This window comes from Pecten maximus, chromosome 2, assembly GCF_902652985.1.
Source record: "Pecten maximus chromosome 2, xPecMax1.1, whole genome shotgun sequence".
Taxonomy (NCBI): domain Eukaryota; kingdom Metazoa; phylum Mollusca; class Bivalvia; order Pectinida; family Pectinidae; genus Pecten; species Pecten maximus.
Window position 1 is genome coordinate 4,728,594 of NC_047016.1, and position 17,874 is coordinate 4,746,467.

At 36.5% G+C, this 17,874-nt stretch overlaps 1 protein-coding gene across 1 annotated transcript in view; it reads left to right on the plus strand.

Moving 5' to 3' along the window:
* The window catches only part of LOC117314677 (dual oxidase-like), an 80,140-nt gene that overhangs the window by 40,466 nt on the left and 21,800 nt on the right, over window positions 1-17,874 (plus strand). The window contains exons 2-11 of the mRNA XM_033868767.1: window positions 9,777-9,984; window positions 12,825-12,893; window positions 13,227-13,397; window positions 13,656-13,843; window positions 14,059-14,266; window positions 15,508-15,677; window positions 15,956-16,016; window positions 16,922-17,018; window positions 17,483-17,564; window positions 17,744-17,846. Of these exons, the coding sequence (XP_033724658.1) occupies window positions 9,924-9,984; window positions 12,825-12,893; window positions 13,227-13,397; window positions 13,656-13,843; window positions 14,059-14,266; window positions 15,508-15,677; window positions 15,956-16,016; window positions 16,922-17,018; window positions 17,483-17,564; window positions 17,744-17,846 (1,210 nt within the window). The 5' untranslated portion in view covers window positions 9,777-9,923. The remainder of the gene's footprint in view (window positions 1-9,776; window positions 9,985-12,824; window positions 12,894-13,226; window positions 13,398-13,655; window positions 13,844-14,058; window positions 14,267-15,507; window positions 15,678-15,955; window positions 16,017-16,921; window positions 17,019-17,482; window positions 17,565-17,743; window positions 17,847-17,874) is intronic.

The following is a 17,874-nucleotide window of genomic DNA, read 5'->3' on the forward strand; positions in this document are numbered from 1 at the left end:
TCGTAAGGTAGCTATCATAAGATGTATATCATTAGGTGTATATAGCTGAAAAATCAATCAAATTAAAACAATATAACATGACATCTTAGAGAAGCGAAAGATAAGAATATATCTGAAAATAATATGATGTGTGCAGGTTGCGTGAGGACGTGCGTCTTCATCAACATCAATATCCATCGTTTGATTATAGTACATAAATGACTAAATTTCTTGATGATTGCTTTCAGTGTTAAAATGATGTTGAACATTTCGAAACGCTTTATAGTTGGGGTGATTAATTTGTGTAGTCACTTTGAATTCAATATAGTATGAGCTTGGCGATAAGATTTGTTATGTGTGTATAGGTAACATCCGGCTCTACTGTAAGCTTGGATTCTTGAGGAAAGTGCCGTCACTAAGAACCTCTCGTTCATGTGTACGTGAGTTCCCTCGTGTACACAGTATCCGTGTGTATGGTATATACGGGTTGGACAGCACGTCCCACCAAGGATATGAGATTCCATGAATCAGCTGTTTAGTGAATCACTTAGCAGACAATATCTAGCGAGGAAGCCATTGAAATTTCAGTCTTTTTCATTTGTTTGTTTAATATTTGAAGCTTTTTACTTCTTACCTGATTCATTTCAAGGCATTTTACAGATAGCTTAAGTACAGCTAATGTCCGCTGATAAGAAGGGTAAGGTATGGTGCCACATTTGTCTAGTCTTTGACGCTACCGTTAGCTGGTACCCTGAAATCAGCAAGCATGTAACATGGCTCTGGCCTGTGTTTAAAACAACCAAGATAACATTCATATAATGAAAAGTTTAACATGATATACATAACATTAAACAACTTACGAGGTATGTATGGTGTTGTTTCAATGTCAAATCTATGTTACCAAAGCTTATCTAACGTATATTAACTCTTTGCTCCAACAAGACAACTAATCAACATGAGACCAACATTAATAACATCTGTATAATATAACTTACAGTCACATCAGATAAAAAACATGTTTTACACCTTACGTTTTCCCAATCCTTGTACATCAACAAATGTCTACTTTGTTCTATATTTGGTAATAAAGCTATACCCGCCATATATTTTTGTGTTCCTGGTATCTTGGTACAGCTCAGGATACAGTGATAATTTTGTAGACCAAGGGATAATGTTTATACATTTACTTGATAAAATGATGATTTTGTAGACTAAGTGATAATACTTATACATGTATTTTATAAAATAATGATTTTAAGAGGAAAGGATAATGTTTATACTTTTTCTTGATAAATGATGATTTTGTAGACCAAGGGATAATGTTTGTACCTGTACTTTATAAATTGATGATTTTGTAGCTGAAATAATACTTTTTATACATTTAATTGATAAATTGATGAATTTGTAGACGAAAGGATAACTTTTATACATGCACTTGATAAAATGATGATTTTGTAGACTAAGGGATAATGTTGTAAGGGTATTACGCTGAATTGAATGGCCCTTTTTGATCGATCTGAAGATTAACATTATGACAAACCAATATTTACCATATTAAGTTTTTGCCCATTTGGAATAAATTAACAGAAGCATTTAAGAGCAGACACCTGTTCACGTGTAGCATGAGCAATGCAAGTGCTTTACATTTGTGAACTACGTATGTTTGATTTCAGTCAAAATGTCATACTGTTCAAATAGGACTTGTTTGAGTACCTTGCACGTGTGCTGAGTAAACATTGTCGCTGTGTAGATCTGAGTTCGACTTCCTGGTTGGATTACCGTTTTCGACAAGGAGTGACTTCGGCAAACACTCGACATCAGTCGAACCCGTTCCCTAATTTGGAAGTCGATATTTTAATGCACCAATACGGGGTTTACAGAGAGTATCATAGTGTGGAAAATATATATTTTTAAATATATAGATATATTCAGTAAAAGTCAAGCAACGCACAATTGCTGCTAGTTGTAAATGTCGATGAACTTTGTTGCCTGACTACAGCTCGATGAAGTGGGGAAGTTGGATTGATTTATTATGTTACTAACACCCAGTATTATCACTTAATGCTTAATTTCACATGTCGTGGAATCAGCTTAATAAGATCAAATCGATAGCGATTGATTAAGTGTTAAAACGTTACATTTAGATATCAAATTGATATTTAAAAAAATATATTTTATTTCGTTACGTACCTGTATACTAACCACACGGCCAGCGACCTTCGGGGTTCTATTCTGCATTGATGTTGATAACGTCGCAAAACTCAAATAAACTTACTTATTTACATTTTGATTAAAAATTACTTATGACCATATTCCCATTGCCAAATTGACCTATTTGTATATGATATTAGAAATGACCTATTCATACATATATTCCTTATCAAATCTGCTAGGGCAATCTGTTTTCTAAAAATGACGTTTATCATGCAGACATTTATAAAACCATTAATACCCTATTTAAAAATCCCAATTTTAAGTCCTTTGGACATTTTCCGTATTTGATGGTCTTCCCTTGGGTGGTCTTGTTATAGGGAATTGACTTTACAATAACCGACTACTTTGATGCAAGACTATATATATATATAAGTAAAGTTTAGCATGCTGGGCCTACTGTAAATATTTAGTTTAGTAAAGTTCAGCATGTAGGACTCACTGTAAATATATAACTTAGTAAAATTTAGCATGAAGGGCCTACTGTAATTATCTAACCCAGTAATTTTAAACATTTTACCATTTGAATCACTGCATGTTACGAAGAGAAGAAACACCAAAAATGATATGTGAACTATTGGTACGACAGAACTACATCGGCGATGTGTACAAATTTTAGTTAATTTAAAATAATCTAGGTGGTTTTATATGACTTGGGTGTAGTTTAATATATTGTACAGAAAGTGTAAATCAGTGAATGTAGTATAAATCACATAGATAACTTGATATTAGTCCAAACTAAAATCCCCTACCTATTACGCGTCTTGTAAATGTGCAATAAAAGATATGACCAAAAAAAAAAAACAATAAATAAATTTGGTTTAAGTCTGTAGAAAGAAACTATTGGCACGTCCTAGGGAACAAATTGTGTTCCTCTCTTGGTTTTTATTTCAACACGAGGCTGGTTATATCGAGGATCACAATAGATAACAGAGAGGTTATGCAGTCCTTCAGGTACGTAACGCTATACCATAAGAACTTGAAACCAAGGGCACTACTGACTCTCAAACATCATCCGCTTACCTCGATCGTTCCTTAAAACGTAATTAAGAGGGACTATTTACTACTTAGCTGTATGATATAACTCATGATTTCATTTTCCCAAATTGTTCATTTTCTATCTGTACATAGAAACACGAGTTTTTCCTAATCATGGGTTTATCGATGTCAAACAGTGATGTCGGTTAATTGTAAACAACAAAGAACTACATAGATATGTCGACAGTCTGGCTGAGCTATACCAACCTGCGTCCTATTGACCTAAGGATAAGGAATCTGGTTTATGCTTGGCAGCGGTTGCAAGGGAATATTGATATATACATTTCAGGATATCATAATTAGCAATGACCTTTTATTAATCGATCAGACATTAACCATATATTGATTGATTTAACGTAAAATGTACTTGACTAAAATGCGAACATTTGGTCTAATGTACGACTGTGTCTTTTGAAGAGGACAATATTTAATATTCGTTATTGATGATAAATCATCTTTCAATATTTCTACAGGTAAACGTAATAGCGTTCAACTACAGTTATCTTTTACGCATACTGTCTGCATAGTTTTAGTATATTAAGTAAAACAGACACATTGAGATTTCTCAACAAAGCTCCTGTCTTTTCCTAAGTTTGAAAATTAACTTACGTAACTTAAACATGATAAACAGCCGCCACTTGTTTAGGAACATGTTTATTCCATAACTTCTATACCAACAAACGTACCGAGTTCAAATTCTCCCAAGGTAGCAACTCAATTCTATGAGCAGAATCACTACGCGACAAAATATTGTTCTTAATAAAGAAAGTTTATTACATATTTCAGATGAACTACTAATGTATATTCTATTCTAATAAATTTGTAAGTAATGTAATTTAAAAAGAGATAAAAAATTAGTATGACAAACTTTGCGTTTGTGTGTTTTATTGATAGAGCTCTTGTTAAGACGACAGCGCGAAGTCGAACCTCATAGCTGAATATAACATTATCCATGTCGGATTAAATTATCGGCCTTTCCTGGACTTGGTAGGTATGCTTTCATTGTTTAAAGTGAGGTTAAAGGTTCAACCTAAGATTTGTTCATTCCGTTCACGACGCCATGTATTTCAACAAATATTTCGGAAACCGAGGTTGAGTGCTGAGCCATATGTATTTCACGTGTGTTCAGTGTGTTTACATGAACTCTCTTTATCAGTTTACTGATACAAGACAAGAGTTCCCAAAAAGATTTTTTTTATATATATATTTGTATTTGGGATATAAATTGGCAGTAACGGTAAGAGGAATTAGACAGTGTTTGTTTGTTTGATCCTATTTGTGACGATATTCGTACCGAGTAACACCGACCTACCACTGCATCAGGGAAAGTGAAGCTCGACAACGACAATGACTTTATTATTATAAACTAATAGTGTACACACACACACACATACATACATACATACATACATACACACACACACACACACCACACACACACACACACACACACACACACACACATACATATGTACGTACGTACGGACGGACGGACGGACGCACGCACGCACGCATAATAGCTGTCGATCACTGAATAAACAATGGAACTCGTTATGGTTGCAAAGATTACACATTCTATTTTCTCTGGGAATGTTGTTTCATCTACCGTATTCAACTGGCAATTTACAAAAGAGAAGAGCTAATTGTGGAGGGAGATCTAGTAGATATCTGTTTGATATTAAATCTCGTAAATTACGTCATGACCAATACGATATCTTGTTTCCACGCGTATTTTGCGATCATTAAATTCTATTTCATACGACTCAAAGCCCAGATTATTCGATCTTTCCTTGATGACATCCCTCTCACCTCGTTACGCCAATGTTGACCATCGGCAAATCCAGAAACCGTGGGAAATATTGATGCTTTTGATTAACAAATTACAGCAAAAAGAGCAAGCTATGGTAAAAGTAGTCCGTGGTAAAAGGTCAGAGGTTAGTCCGTGGTAAAAGGTCAGAGGTTAGTCCGTGGTAAAAGACCAGAGGTTAGTCAGGGTTAGGGTTAGGTTCTGGGTCAGAAATGACCTGTCGTAGGCTTTGAAGGTGGTCACCACGGGGTGTAAACAAAAACAATAACACACTGATACGAAGTTTATCATATGACAAATCAGTTGTGAAACAGGTTGTAGTTATAGGATAAATCCTAACAAACACTTGGCATTTTTACCTCTTACTTTGATACACTTACAATTTCTAATAGCTTCCGGATAGGTCATTTATTTCTATTACTGATATGTAACTGTTTACCCCACTGTTGACAGGTGTTCACATTGTCACATCATTTATCAATAACGATACATACAAATGTATCAATAGATACCAATTTACACATATCACATGTGTGTCCTTTGATGTATTCACCAGGGCCGTCACAAGTAAGTGAGTAGGACAGCGACCGCGTCACTAAAAGCGGATTGTTTAACCTTGACTACAGGTTTATAAATTTATTACTTGCTAGACATGTCAGAGAAAAATCAATGTATTAAAATGGTACATTTATGCTAATAAAACGTTTGTAGAATTTATCTTATTTATTCATTTTTGAGTCCCATTAAAGCACATATCGATCATGTATAGTTGACACATAGAAAGTTCTTTTTGAAACGCGAACAGCAGAATCACTTCTAAAATCATGTTCACAGGGTGAGGTAAACTACTACTATAGTCAATGACACTAACATATATAACAAAATGAAGTCGGCTTTAGACTTCAACAGGAAAATGTAAACTTTAGGCATTTTCCACAGCTGCGAAAAAAGATACATTACATATTCTTGTTGGCCATGATGGAAGCGCACTAGGCTTTATGCTTTATTGTGGGAGGGAGCAGGAGTACTAGTGCCAAGAGAAAACCCAAGTGGTTGGGTAGATGATCATGAACTCCATACCTTTTCACGTCCGATCGGTAAATCTAACCCCGGCCGCATGGGATACTACATTTCTAAAACTTCGGAGTACGCACCAAAATATTCGGATGCACTCTCACCAAACCAAAAAAAAATAAAAAAATAAATAAAAAAATAAAAAAATGAATGATACAACATGAAGCCAAATTAAAACTGTGTGAATTAGACAAAATATAAATGCTTCCAAATCTGTCTCATTGTGACAGTTTGTATTGGGTCAGCGATCTGAATCTTACATTTTCGGAACGCGTTCTAAAAAAACGAATCCTTTGGGGAGTGGGGATTTGAATAACGAATAGCCACCAGCAGCAGATTAGAATTAAGTTCTTTATGTTTAATTGATATTTCCTTTTATTGAAATTTTGATGTTGGTATTCAAATAACGAATCCACTGCGAATTTGGATTCAGTTTCTTATTTTCAATCGGTATTTTTCTTATAAAATATGATTGGAGATTTGAATAACGAACCTTCGGCATCAGTGGATTCGTTATTCGAATCCCCAATAACGAATAACGAAACCGCTGCTAACTTCAGCCCGCTACATATTCCCCGGTTTTCACGACATATCATTTCAACGTTATATCAGATATCAAAACAGTAATATTGAGAAACGTACCGAGCCAATTTGACCTGTATTATTAGAAACGTTTTGCTAATTTGTTAGCTGTATTATTGGAAAGGTCACGAGACATTTTGAGCTGTACTAATAGAAATGTCATGGCCATTATGAGTTGTATTATAAGAAAGTTCAAAGTCATTTTGAGCTATATTATTAGAAAAGGTCATGAACCATCATTAACTATATTATTAGAAGGGTCATGGTCATTATGAGCTGTATATTAGAAAGTTCAGAGTAATTTTAAACTGTATTACTAGAAAATGTCATGAGCTGTATTATTAGATAGGTCATGGTCACTGAGAACTGAATTATTACAAAAGGTCATGGTCATTATGAGCTGTAACATAAGAAAGGTCATAGTCACTAGGATCTATATTATTGGAAAGGTCACGGTCACTACGGGCTGTATTAGATAGGTCATGGTCACTACGGGCTGTATTAGATAGGTCATGGTCACTACGGGCTGTATTAGATAGGTCATGGTCACTACGGGCTGTATTAGATAGGTCATGGTCACTATGAGCGGTATTATTAGACACCAAATAAAAAAAAAAAAAACAAATGTAAAAGACCTCAAACATCCAAGCAAACATAAAAAAAACCCAGACAAACAAGCAACCCAACAAATCAGAAATCTCAAAAACAACACAGCAAATCAGAAAGCTACCAAAACAAAAACTCAAGCATCCCACCAAACAAAAACTCACAAGCATACCACCAAACAAAAACTCACAAGCATCCCACCAAATAAAAACTCACAAGTATCCCACCAAATAAAAACTCACAAGCATCCCACCAAATAAAAACTCACAAGCATCCCACCAAATAAAAACTCACAAGCATCCCACCAAATAAAAACAAAACAAAAACAGACAAGCATCCCACCAAACAAAAACTCACAAGCATCCCACCAAACAAAAACACACAAGCATCCCACCAAACAAAAACTCACAAGCCTCCCACCAAATAAAAACTCACAAGCATTTCACCAAATAAAAAAAAACCTCACAGACGTTCACTTCACTATCGGGAAATCGGTTGTAATCATGAAAGAACTTTATTGATAGAGTTTATTTTTCAAATAATATTTAGCGTATTGTGACAAACAAGGAAATCACTTAATTCTAAATGATTTGTTGTGGTGTTACATGGAGCCAGTCATAAAAAGAACTTGACTATCAATATCTGTAAAGATAGTGTAGGGTAATCGAATTGTCATGACAGGGAAATGCTACCGGACATTGTAGATATGTACCCTAATCCAATAGGGATGTACTTTAATAATTCCATTGTTTATATATTGGGTAAGTGTATTTTTATGATAATGATACATTTGTACATTATAAAGCTGTCATTTTAAATCGATCACGTGCCCAATCAATCACATTTTACTCGTGCTGACTTTTAAACCGACAGGTTTCAATTATTTCTATAAAGCGTTTGATTGCACCATTACGACTTGACATTCCTGGTGTTATTTATCTAGCTAGACAAACTACTTAGACGTTTTACCGTCGGTACTGTAGATAACTAACTTCTCATTTTTGTAAATACAAACATTCACATGATTGGCTAGGACCGATTCACTAACAAAGTCACATTTGAGGAAAAATGAATTTAATTTTAAAATGAAATATTGACAAATCCTTAATGTTACTCTATAGACATATTAGTATGTTAATAACAAGGACACCAGCTCAGCCAATCAAATACGAACGTTTCGTATAAATGATATATTTGATAGATCCATTTGAAGATACTGGCTTACAGGTACCCAGGATCAGTTAATAATCGATACAGACAAATGGTGTTCTATGTACTTTTATGATGACCTTGCTATTCTGTGACATCTACAGCAATTCTGGGAGAATATATCAAAATGATAATTTTAGGGATATACCTGTTTAGACTGTTCACGTTTTTCATTGACACAAACCAATGATACTAGTAAGTAATTAAAATTAACATTGGAACAAAACTTCCATGTACAAAGCCATACCTCAATCAAATAAACCGAAATATAAGCACGCTTAGCGAATTATACATAATTATAGATGTAGTTAAGTTCAGGGGATTGGGGCCGACTGTGGAATAGCAAAGCATCATCTTGTCGTAACATGAACAGCAAAACAGGTCATTGACAATAGGTTGGGAATCTTGTCCATCCTTAACCCCTCTACAATGCCCCCTCCCCCTCCCGAACCTCGACCATCCTTAACCCCTCTACATTGCCCCCTCCCCCGCCCGAACCTCGACCATCCTTAACCCCTCTACATTGCCCCCTGTCCCGAACGAAACCCCACTACTTCCCTTTATCAATCAAAGATGGTATTTTTTCACTCTTTGCTGGACAAAGGAAACATAATTTTCAGGAAGCTTACACCACAGCTTTCAAGATAGTGACATTTATACTAAACTAGTGAATTAATTTCATTCCGTAACTTCAGTTGAATAACACAAGATATTTTAATATTCCAGTAATTCTGTTAAACCATTTAATAAACAACAAACGTTCGATAAACCATATTACATGGGTTTTCCTGATAAAAAGATATACGCAGGTACATAGTGAAGACATTTGCATTAATTTCATATTGAGATATCCGTGTTTGTTTGTACGACCCGACCCATTTATCTATGACCAACATTTTCAGGTTAAAACAAAGGTGTGTTTGACAATACATCACGTGTCATTGGCCTGTATACAGTAGATTGTATCAAAACAAGTCCCGACTATCATCACAATGAATACCAACAAACATCATAGAATAATAATAGAACATCTCCATAATAAAATTTATATGTATTAATTACTAACCGATGTTGGGACTGCTAGATGGAAACAACTCTGATGCATGAATCGCACGTGCTATACATATTTATAGATAGAGGAAAATCCCTGCTGTCAATCACATACCTTAACTCACACCTTAGGCATAGTATGCGGATATTCACCATATATCTATATAACTTACCTGTTCAACTTACCTGTATGACGGACTCAAGTCTGTATTATTTTCAGGTCAAAACTGAGTGCGTCAGGAGCGTATCCGCATTGTACCTGTTAAAACAGACAGCACACCAGGACTGGGCCATATTCTATGTTAACATACTATAACTGACAACATGTAAACTCACATCTTAAAACTCAACCGACGATCTAGCCACGATGATTATTTACATCTTATTGCTAAGCTTTCTTTCCTGTGAATGTTATTTCCATCATGAAGGTAAGTGACTTATTTCACAAATTCTTACATTGACGTTTATTTGCGGTAGATGTTTAAGTAACCTCTAATACAATTTAGAATAGAATTAGGATCAATATTCTATACAGGGACATGGAGAGAGTGTCTATTTTCATGATTAATTTTTTATGTGTATTAATAGTCGTCACAGAACACAATATATACCTATACCATTTACATCATTCTGTGCCTAGACCCTTGTCAAGAGAGTACAAACCGTAAAACATGACATGACGTTTGGATATGAACCCATGTTTGTGACCATTTGAATATTTGAATATTTTGCAATGAAGTGTAAAGGCATTAATGTCATTCATACCTCAAACCATCTACCCATCAGCTGTTGTCTACCTATTTAATCCTGACCCAAAGTCTAATCCACAAGTGTCTGTCACCCTTAATTAATGAAATTAAAAATACACCCATCAGGATAATGATACATTTGCACATTATAAAGCCATCCCTACCTCTCATCGCAACCTTACCCTATCACTACCCTCCACCGCAACCTTACCCCATCCCTACCCTCCATCACTTCCCTACCCCATCCCTACCCTCCATCACTACCTTACCCCATCCCTACCCTATCACTATCCTCCATCACTACCTTACCCCATTCCGAGCGCCTCATCACTACCTTACCCATCCTTACCACTCATAACTACCTTACCCGCATCCAAACCTCCATCACTACCTTACCCGCATCCCTACCCTCATCACTAACTTACCCCCCTTACCCTTATCACCTACCCATCCTCTAAACTCCCCCATCCCTACCCTTCCCACCCCAGCACACACCCCAACCGACCCGTACCCACCGACCCCATCACACCTTCCGCTCGACCCCCCACTCCCTACCCCCATCCCGACCCTCCACCCGCACCTAGACCCCATCCCTACCCGCCAGCACTACCCTACCCATCCCTACCCTCACATCACCCACCCAAGCACCCCAACACCGGACCCCCATCGACCCCAGCCTTACCCACCATCCCTACCCTCCATCACACCTAACCCCATCCCAACCTCCATCGCTACCTTAACCCACCACCACCTACCCTCCATCACTCCTACCCCATCCCTATCCCACCCTACCCCATCCCTACCCTCCATCACTACCTTACCCCATCCCTATCCTCATCACTACCTTACCCCATCCCTACCCTCCATCACTACCTTACCCCATCCCTACCCTCCATCACTACCTTACCCCCTCCCTATCCTCCACACTACCTTACCCCATCCCTACCCCCCATCACTACCTTACCCCATCCCTACCCTCCATCACTACCTCACCCCATCCCTACCCTCCATCACTACCTTACCCCATCCCTACCCTCCATCACTACCTTACCCCATCCCTACCCTCCATCACTACCTTACCCCATCCCTACCCTCCATCACTACCCTACCCCATCCCTACCCTCCATCACTACCTTACCCCATCCCTACCCTCCATCACTACCTTACCCCATCCCTACCCTCCATCACTACCTTACCCCATCCCTACCTCTCTCCCCTACCTTACCCCATCCCTACCCTCCATCGCTACCCTATCACTATCCTCCATCACTTCCCTACCCCATCCCTACCCTCCATCACTACCTTACCCCATCCCTACCTCTCACCCCTACCTAACCCCATCTTTAGCCGCCACCGCTACATTACTCCCATCCCTACCATCCACCCCTACCTTATCCCATTCCTATCTTTACACCTACCTTAACCGATCCCTACCTCCCATCGCTACCTTACCCCAATTATACCTCCTTCCCCTAAATTACCCTACCCTTCCCTGCTAACTCTATCTTCCAATCCCTACCTCCCGGTCCTGCCTTCCAACATTATCCTACCCCTGCCACCCATCTCTACCTTCCAAACTTACCCCTACCTCCCACCCCTACTTTACCCCACCTTACCATCCTACCCCTACCTTCCACCCCTACTTTACCCCACCTTACCATCCTACCCCTACCTTCCACCCCTACTTTACCCCACCTTACCATCCTACCCCTACCCTACCTCCTACCCGACTTTACCCCACCTTACCATCCTACCCTTACCTCCCACCCCTACTTTACCCCACCTTACCATCCTACCCCTATCTCCCTACCCGACTTTACCCCACCTTACCATCCTACCCCTACCTCCCTACCCGACTTTACCCCACCTTACCATCCTACCCTTACCTTCCACCCCTACTTTACCCCACCTTACCATCCTACCCCTATCTCCCTACCCGACTTTACCCCACCTTACCATCCTACCCCTACCTCCCACCCCTACTTTACCCCACCTTACCATCCTACCCCTACCTTCCACCCCTACTTTACCCCACCTTACCATCCTACCCCTACCTTCCACCCCTACTTTACCCCACCTTACCATCCTACCCTTACCTTCCAGCTTTATCCCTCCCCTGTTTCTGTAACTTCGAGTTCGAATCAACCCCTACCTTTCTCAGTCATCGGCGAGTAGTAGACTTACTATCACCCATTCTCTTTGCTTACATCTCAGTTATTGTCAGTTCTTCCGCTCCATGTCGCTATCCAAACCCCATCTCTCGTCTCCCAAAACATCTATCGCTATGCTTATTTACAGATGAAATACGTCCTTAGATATTGATTTAAAAAAGGATTATAAATATAAAAATGGAATTGCTTGACGACCACTTCACCTTCTAACACTTTAACAAACATGAGTGAAATGTTTGCTGTCAGTCTAGCCGTCTGAGCGAAATGTATTTAAAATCTGATACATTACTTCAGTGTGAAGTTTAGTAGTGATTGATAACATTGATAAGTCGAGAGTTTTATTTACAGGGAGTCCAGTAGTTCAGAGGGTCGATGGCTGGTATAACAACTTTGCTCATATAAATTGGGGTGGAGCAGGTATGATTATTATATGCATATTAAAACAACATTTATTAGATTCCAATGTTAACAACAACAACAACAACAAAACAAAAACAAAAAAGAAAAAAATGTTTCCGCCTTTATTTCAAAATAATAACAAAATAATATCATTCTGTACTAATTTCATTTTTAAACTTTTCATTGCATATAGCATACGAGAATGTATTTTGTATAAAACACATTATGACATAAATATAATTATGACGTTGTTTTGAGGACGTTAAACGCATATAGCTTGCATAATATATAATACTCATTAATGCAAATGAAAAATGAAAGTATGAAATAGTATAAGTGAATTTGATTAAGGTGAGCCACTTCTACACAACATCACAACGGCGTACACCGACTTCACGTACCAGGCTCCCAATGAAGGACTTCCGAGTGCCAGAGAAATCAGTAACGTACTCTTCAGACAGAACATGTCTATAGGATCAGGGGGTTCGGTCAGCAACAGATCAGCACTGTTCGCGTTCTTTGGTAAGTGAAACACTAAATACCCTAGTGAACGTATTTCCTACAACGAAAACTATTGTATACTGTTTAAAAACGACATATAAACAGTCAGTATAATCTAAAAGAGAAATATTTTTTTGCTATACATATTCAAATACTCTCATTCTATTTTATTGTTACACGATGTAAATTCGAATTATTCAATTCAGCATCCTGATTCTAAGAATATCAAGCAATAGAAAACGTTATAATATTTTGTTTATTTAAACCAAACATTTACAGGTCAATTGGTGGACTTTGAACTTACGGATGTAGACGATACAACGTGTCCAGTTGAGTTGATGTCCATCCCTGTACCAAGGTGTGACCCGGATTACGATCCTCAATGTTCCGGGACCGTGTCTATGCCATACGAAAGGGCAGCTTATGACAAAAAGAGCGGTCAGACACCCAACTCACCTCGTCAACAGGTACTATATACATCTACTGTGACGTCACAGTTATAATTGGGTTATAAATCCGTAGGCATTAAGCTACAACATACAATTGCCATTGTACTCTGACCATCTGAAGAAACAAACGACTGAATGATAATATCCCTGTCAATGTGTGTAACATAACAACAAAGTATAGCATATATGTCACCTGGCTGTTCTGAGCTAACAATGTTATTTTTACGTTGTAGATAAATGGAGCCACCAGTTATATCGACGCCAGCTTTGTGTACGGTACCAACACAGTACGAACCGCTTTCCTTCGTAAGGACAAGACAGCGTATCTGGCAACCGGTGATAAATGGCAAAAGTATCCAGAAGCAAATGATATTGGAGTTCCTTATGATGCCTACCCTTCTGTGTCAGACCACAATATAGATAATCCCCTTAAACTATGGAGTGAGTGACAATACTACTGAATCATTCTTTTTATGGGAATATGAAACACTGTTAAGAAATTTGAGAAAATGTTAACTGGGAAAAGATAACAGTCTCTTCTGAAAATTGTATGTAGGCGTCCTCGGTTTATAATATGTGACACTAATTGATAATTAGTAGTACTTTCATTTTGGATATATATAACATTAATGTGTATTGATAGTATTTTAGATTACTCTTATCTATGCTTGAAGAGTTGGGAAGTAAACACAACCACGAGAACCCCTATAATAACAAATACTGATAACATGTATCATTACTCTATAACAAATACTGATAACATGTATCATTACTCTAAAACAAATACTGATAACATGTGTCATTACTCTATAACAAATACTGATAACATGTAGCATTACTCTATAACAAATACTGATAACATGTATCATTACTCTATAACAAATACTGATAACATGTATCATTACTCTATAACAAATACTGATAACATGTATCATTGCTCTATAACAAATACTGATAACATGTAGCATTACTCTATAACAAATACTGATAACATGTATCATTGCTCTATAACAAATACTGATAACATGTATCATTACTATATAACAAATACTGATAACATGTATCATTACTATATAACAAATACTGATAACATGTATCATTGCTCTATAACAAATACTGATAACATGTAGCATTACTCTATAACAAATACTGATAACATGTATCATTACTCTATAACAAATACTGATAACATGTATCATTGCTCTATAACAAATACTGATAACATGTATCATTACTCTATAACAAATACTGATAACATGTATCATTACTATATAACAAATACTGATAACATGTATCATTGCTCTATAACAAATACTGATAACATGTAGCATTACTCTATAACAAATACTGATAACATGTATCATTACTCTATAACAAATACTGATAACATGTATCATTACTCTATAACAAATACTGATAACATGTATCATTACTATATAACATATACTGATAACATGTATCATTACTCTATAACAAATACTGATAACATGTATCATTACTCTAAAACAAATACTGATAACATGTGTCATTACTCTATAACAAATACTGATAACATGTATCATTACTCTATAACAAATACTGATAACATGTATCATTACTCTATAACAAATACTGATAACATGTATCATTACTCTATAACAAATACTGATAACATGTATCATTACTTTTTTCTTTGCCGTTAGAGTTGGGAGATAAACACGTTCACGAGAACCCCGCAGTTCTCTCCCTTGGTGTCCTCTTTCACAGATGGCATAACTATTTAGCTGAAAAATTCACCAGGGAAGACAATACAAAGCTACCACCGGCCGATATTTTTGCTAAATCAAGAAAATGGGTGATAGCTTCCCTACAGGTAAGGTATATCTTATTATATCCCTGTATAAGCGGCAGCTGTATCGGATAAGACAGACCGTTCTTTTAAACATGGGCTGTCATTTGATTGTGGTTCTGATGGGATAGCTAATTTAAACATTGAAAACGCGGTGTGCTTTCGTATTATTTGAGGTTTGAAGTGACACAATTGTTGATTCATGTACACTCTCTTGGGAAGATATTAGCATTACTAAAAAATTTTAAATAGTATTATAGAGATAAAAATACCGTCAGATTTTGCCATCTTTTTTTTTTTAGAATATTATTGTCTATGAATGGTTGCCGAAGCTTATGAAGACAAAGTTACCTCCATACGAAGGTAAGTGTATGTTATACATTCATTGTCCTAATTGTAGGTATACATGACTATTTGTTTCTCCAAGACATGTCATATATACGTAGGCTAAACGTATACCGATATACAGAAAGACTTTCGTTTGATTTCATTTAATATAACAATTTATTGCATTTTGCCAGTGAAATATAAAGAGGATATTGAATGGTTTCCCGTTTAATATAACATATATTTCACGAGTATTAAATGGGAAACCATTCAATATCCTCTATTTATTGCATTTTTGCCAGTGAAATATAGAAATTTATCAAACTAATTAAAGCTATATTTTCACTGCAGCGATGAACATTGAAAATATAAGATTTACAGTGAAAATATAAGTTTTGCAGTGAAAATATAAGTTTTCCGTTTTGACTAATCAGAGCGAGCCTTTGTATTCACCTCATTAAAACTTGCCGATTTTTCCAATCGAAACGGAGATAGATCAATTGGTTATTTTGCTGTATTTCTGAAATATTCTGACTAGTTTTTGACAAAATACTCACTTGACGTTAGCTATTCATGCACATATTCTCCACTCGTGTTTCTTTCACTCTTATGACAGAATATATCGATATCGATATCTTACATTCGTGCTTCGCACTAGTTAAAATATCAATATTCTGTCATACTAGTGAAATATATGTTATACTCAACAAGAAAACATTCAATAATCTCTATTTGCAAAAATTACAAATAACTTTTGGGAAATTAAATTTTCTTTAAAAATTGGTATTTTGTGTTTTGTGTTCACATGTTCTCAGACAGTTTTGGTGTGAGCATCACACTAGAGTATAATTATCGAGTTCAGAATTCAAAGGAAAGAAGCTGTATCTGTAATAAATGATATCACAATGATCGGTTTTTATGTGTATCTACCTTTACTACAGGGTACAAAGCGTCAACAGAGCCCGGTATCACAGCCGTGTTCGATGCTGTAGCCCTCAGATACATTATGACGTTAATGCCTGCGGGGATCTACCAAAGGTATGTAGGATATAATGTTTTATTATCGAACCTTCTTATTCCATATTTGTTTGTGCTAATCACATCTTACCTCACATGAAGTACTTGATTAGTATGTTGTAATTTGTATAATTACAATATTGTAATTGATATGTTGTCATTTGTATAATTACAATATTGCAATTGGTATGTTGTAATTTGTATAATTACAATATTGTATTTGTATTTCGAAATTTATATAATCACAATATTGTAATTTGTATATTGTAATTTGCATATTGTAATTGACGACCTCGATTTCGTATTCACATCCGGTGAAATGATGAAGGAACCAGTGAGAAAACCACAAATGCAACCCAACAATACATTTCTGAAATAGAGCCTAATTTAATATCTCTAAAATATCAGCCAATGATTAAAAAAAACGTTAAAAAATGAACGAAGAATATTCAATTATGCGTGGCAAAACCATTCCTTGTTTACAGAGAAAAACACAGTTGTCATCAAAACGACACAGGTTTTAGCCCCATGCCTCTACGGCTCTGCAACACCTACTTTGGATCGCAGGTATGTTTGGATAATCGTCTGTATGTAGCAACGGCCATTTATAATGTTTAACAACCAATACTAACATATGATAACATGATAATATATTATATCGTCTAACCAAATTATTACACTAAATATACGCTATTTAAATGTGTATAGGTTATATTACTAGATTAGAGAACTGCTATCTGTTACAGGACATTCTGACTGAACGAGAGGATGGTGTCGAGGAAACTCTACTCGGCCTTGCGAATCAACTGAGTGAACGGGAGGACATTAAAATCGTGGAGGACATACAAAGTTATTATTGTTTATTACATACTTATGA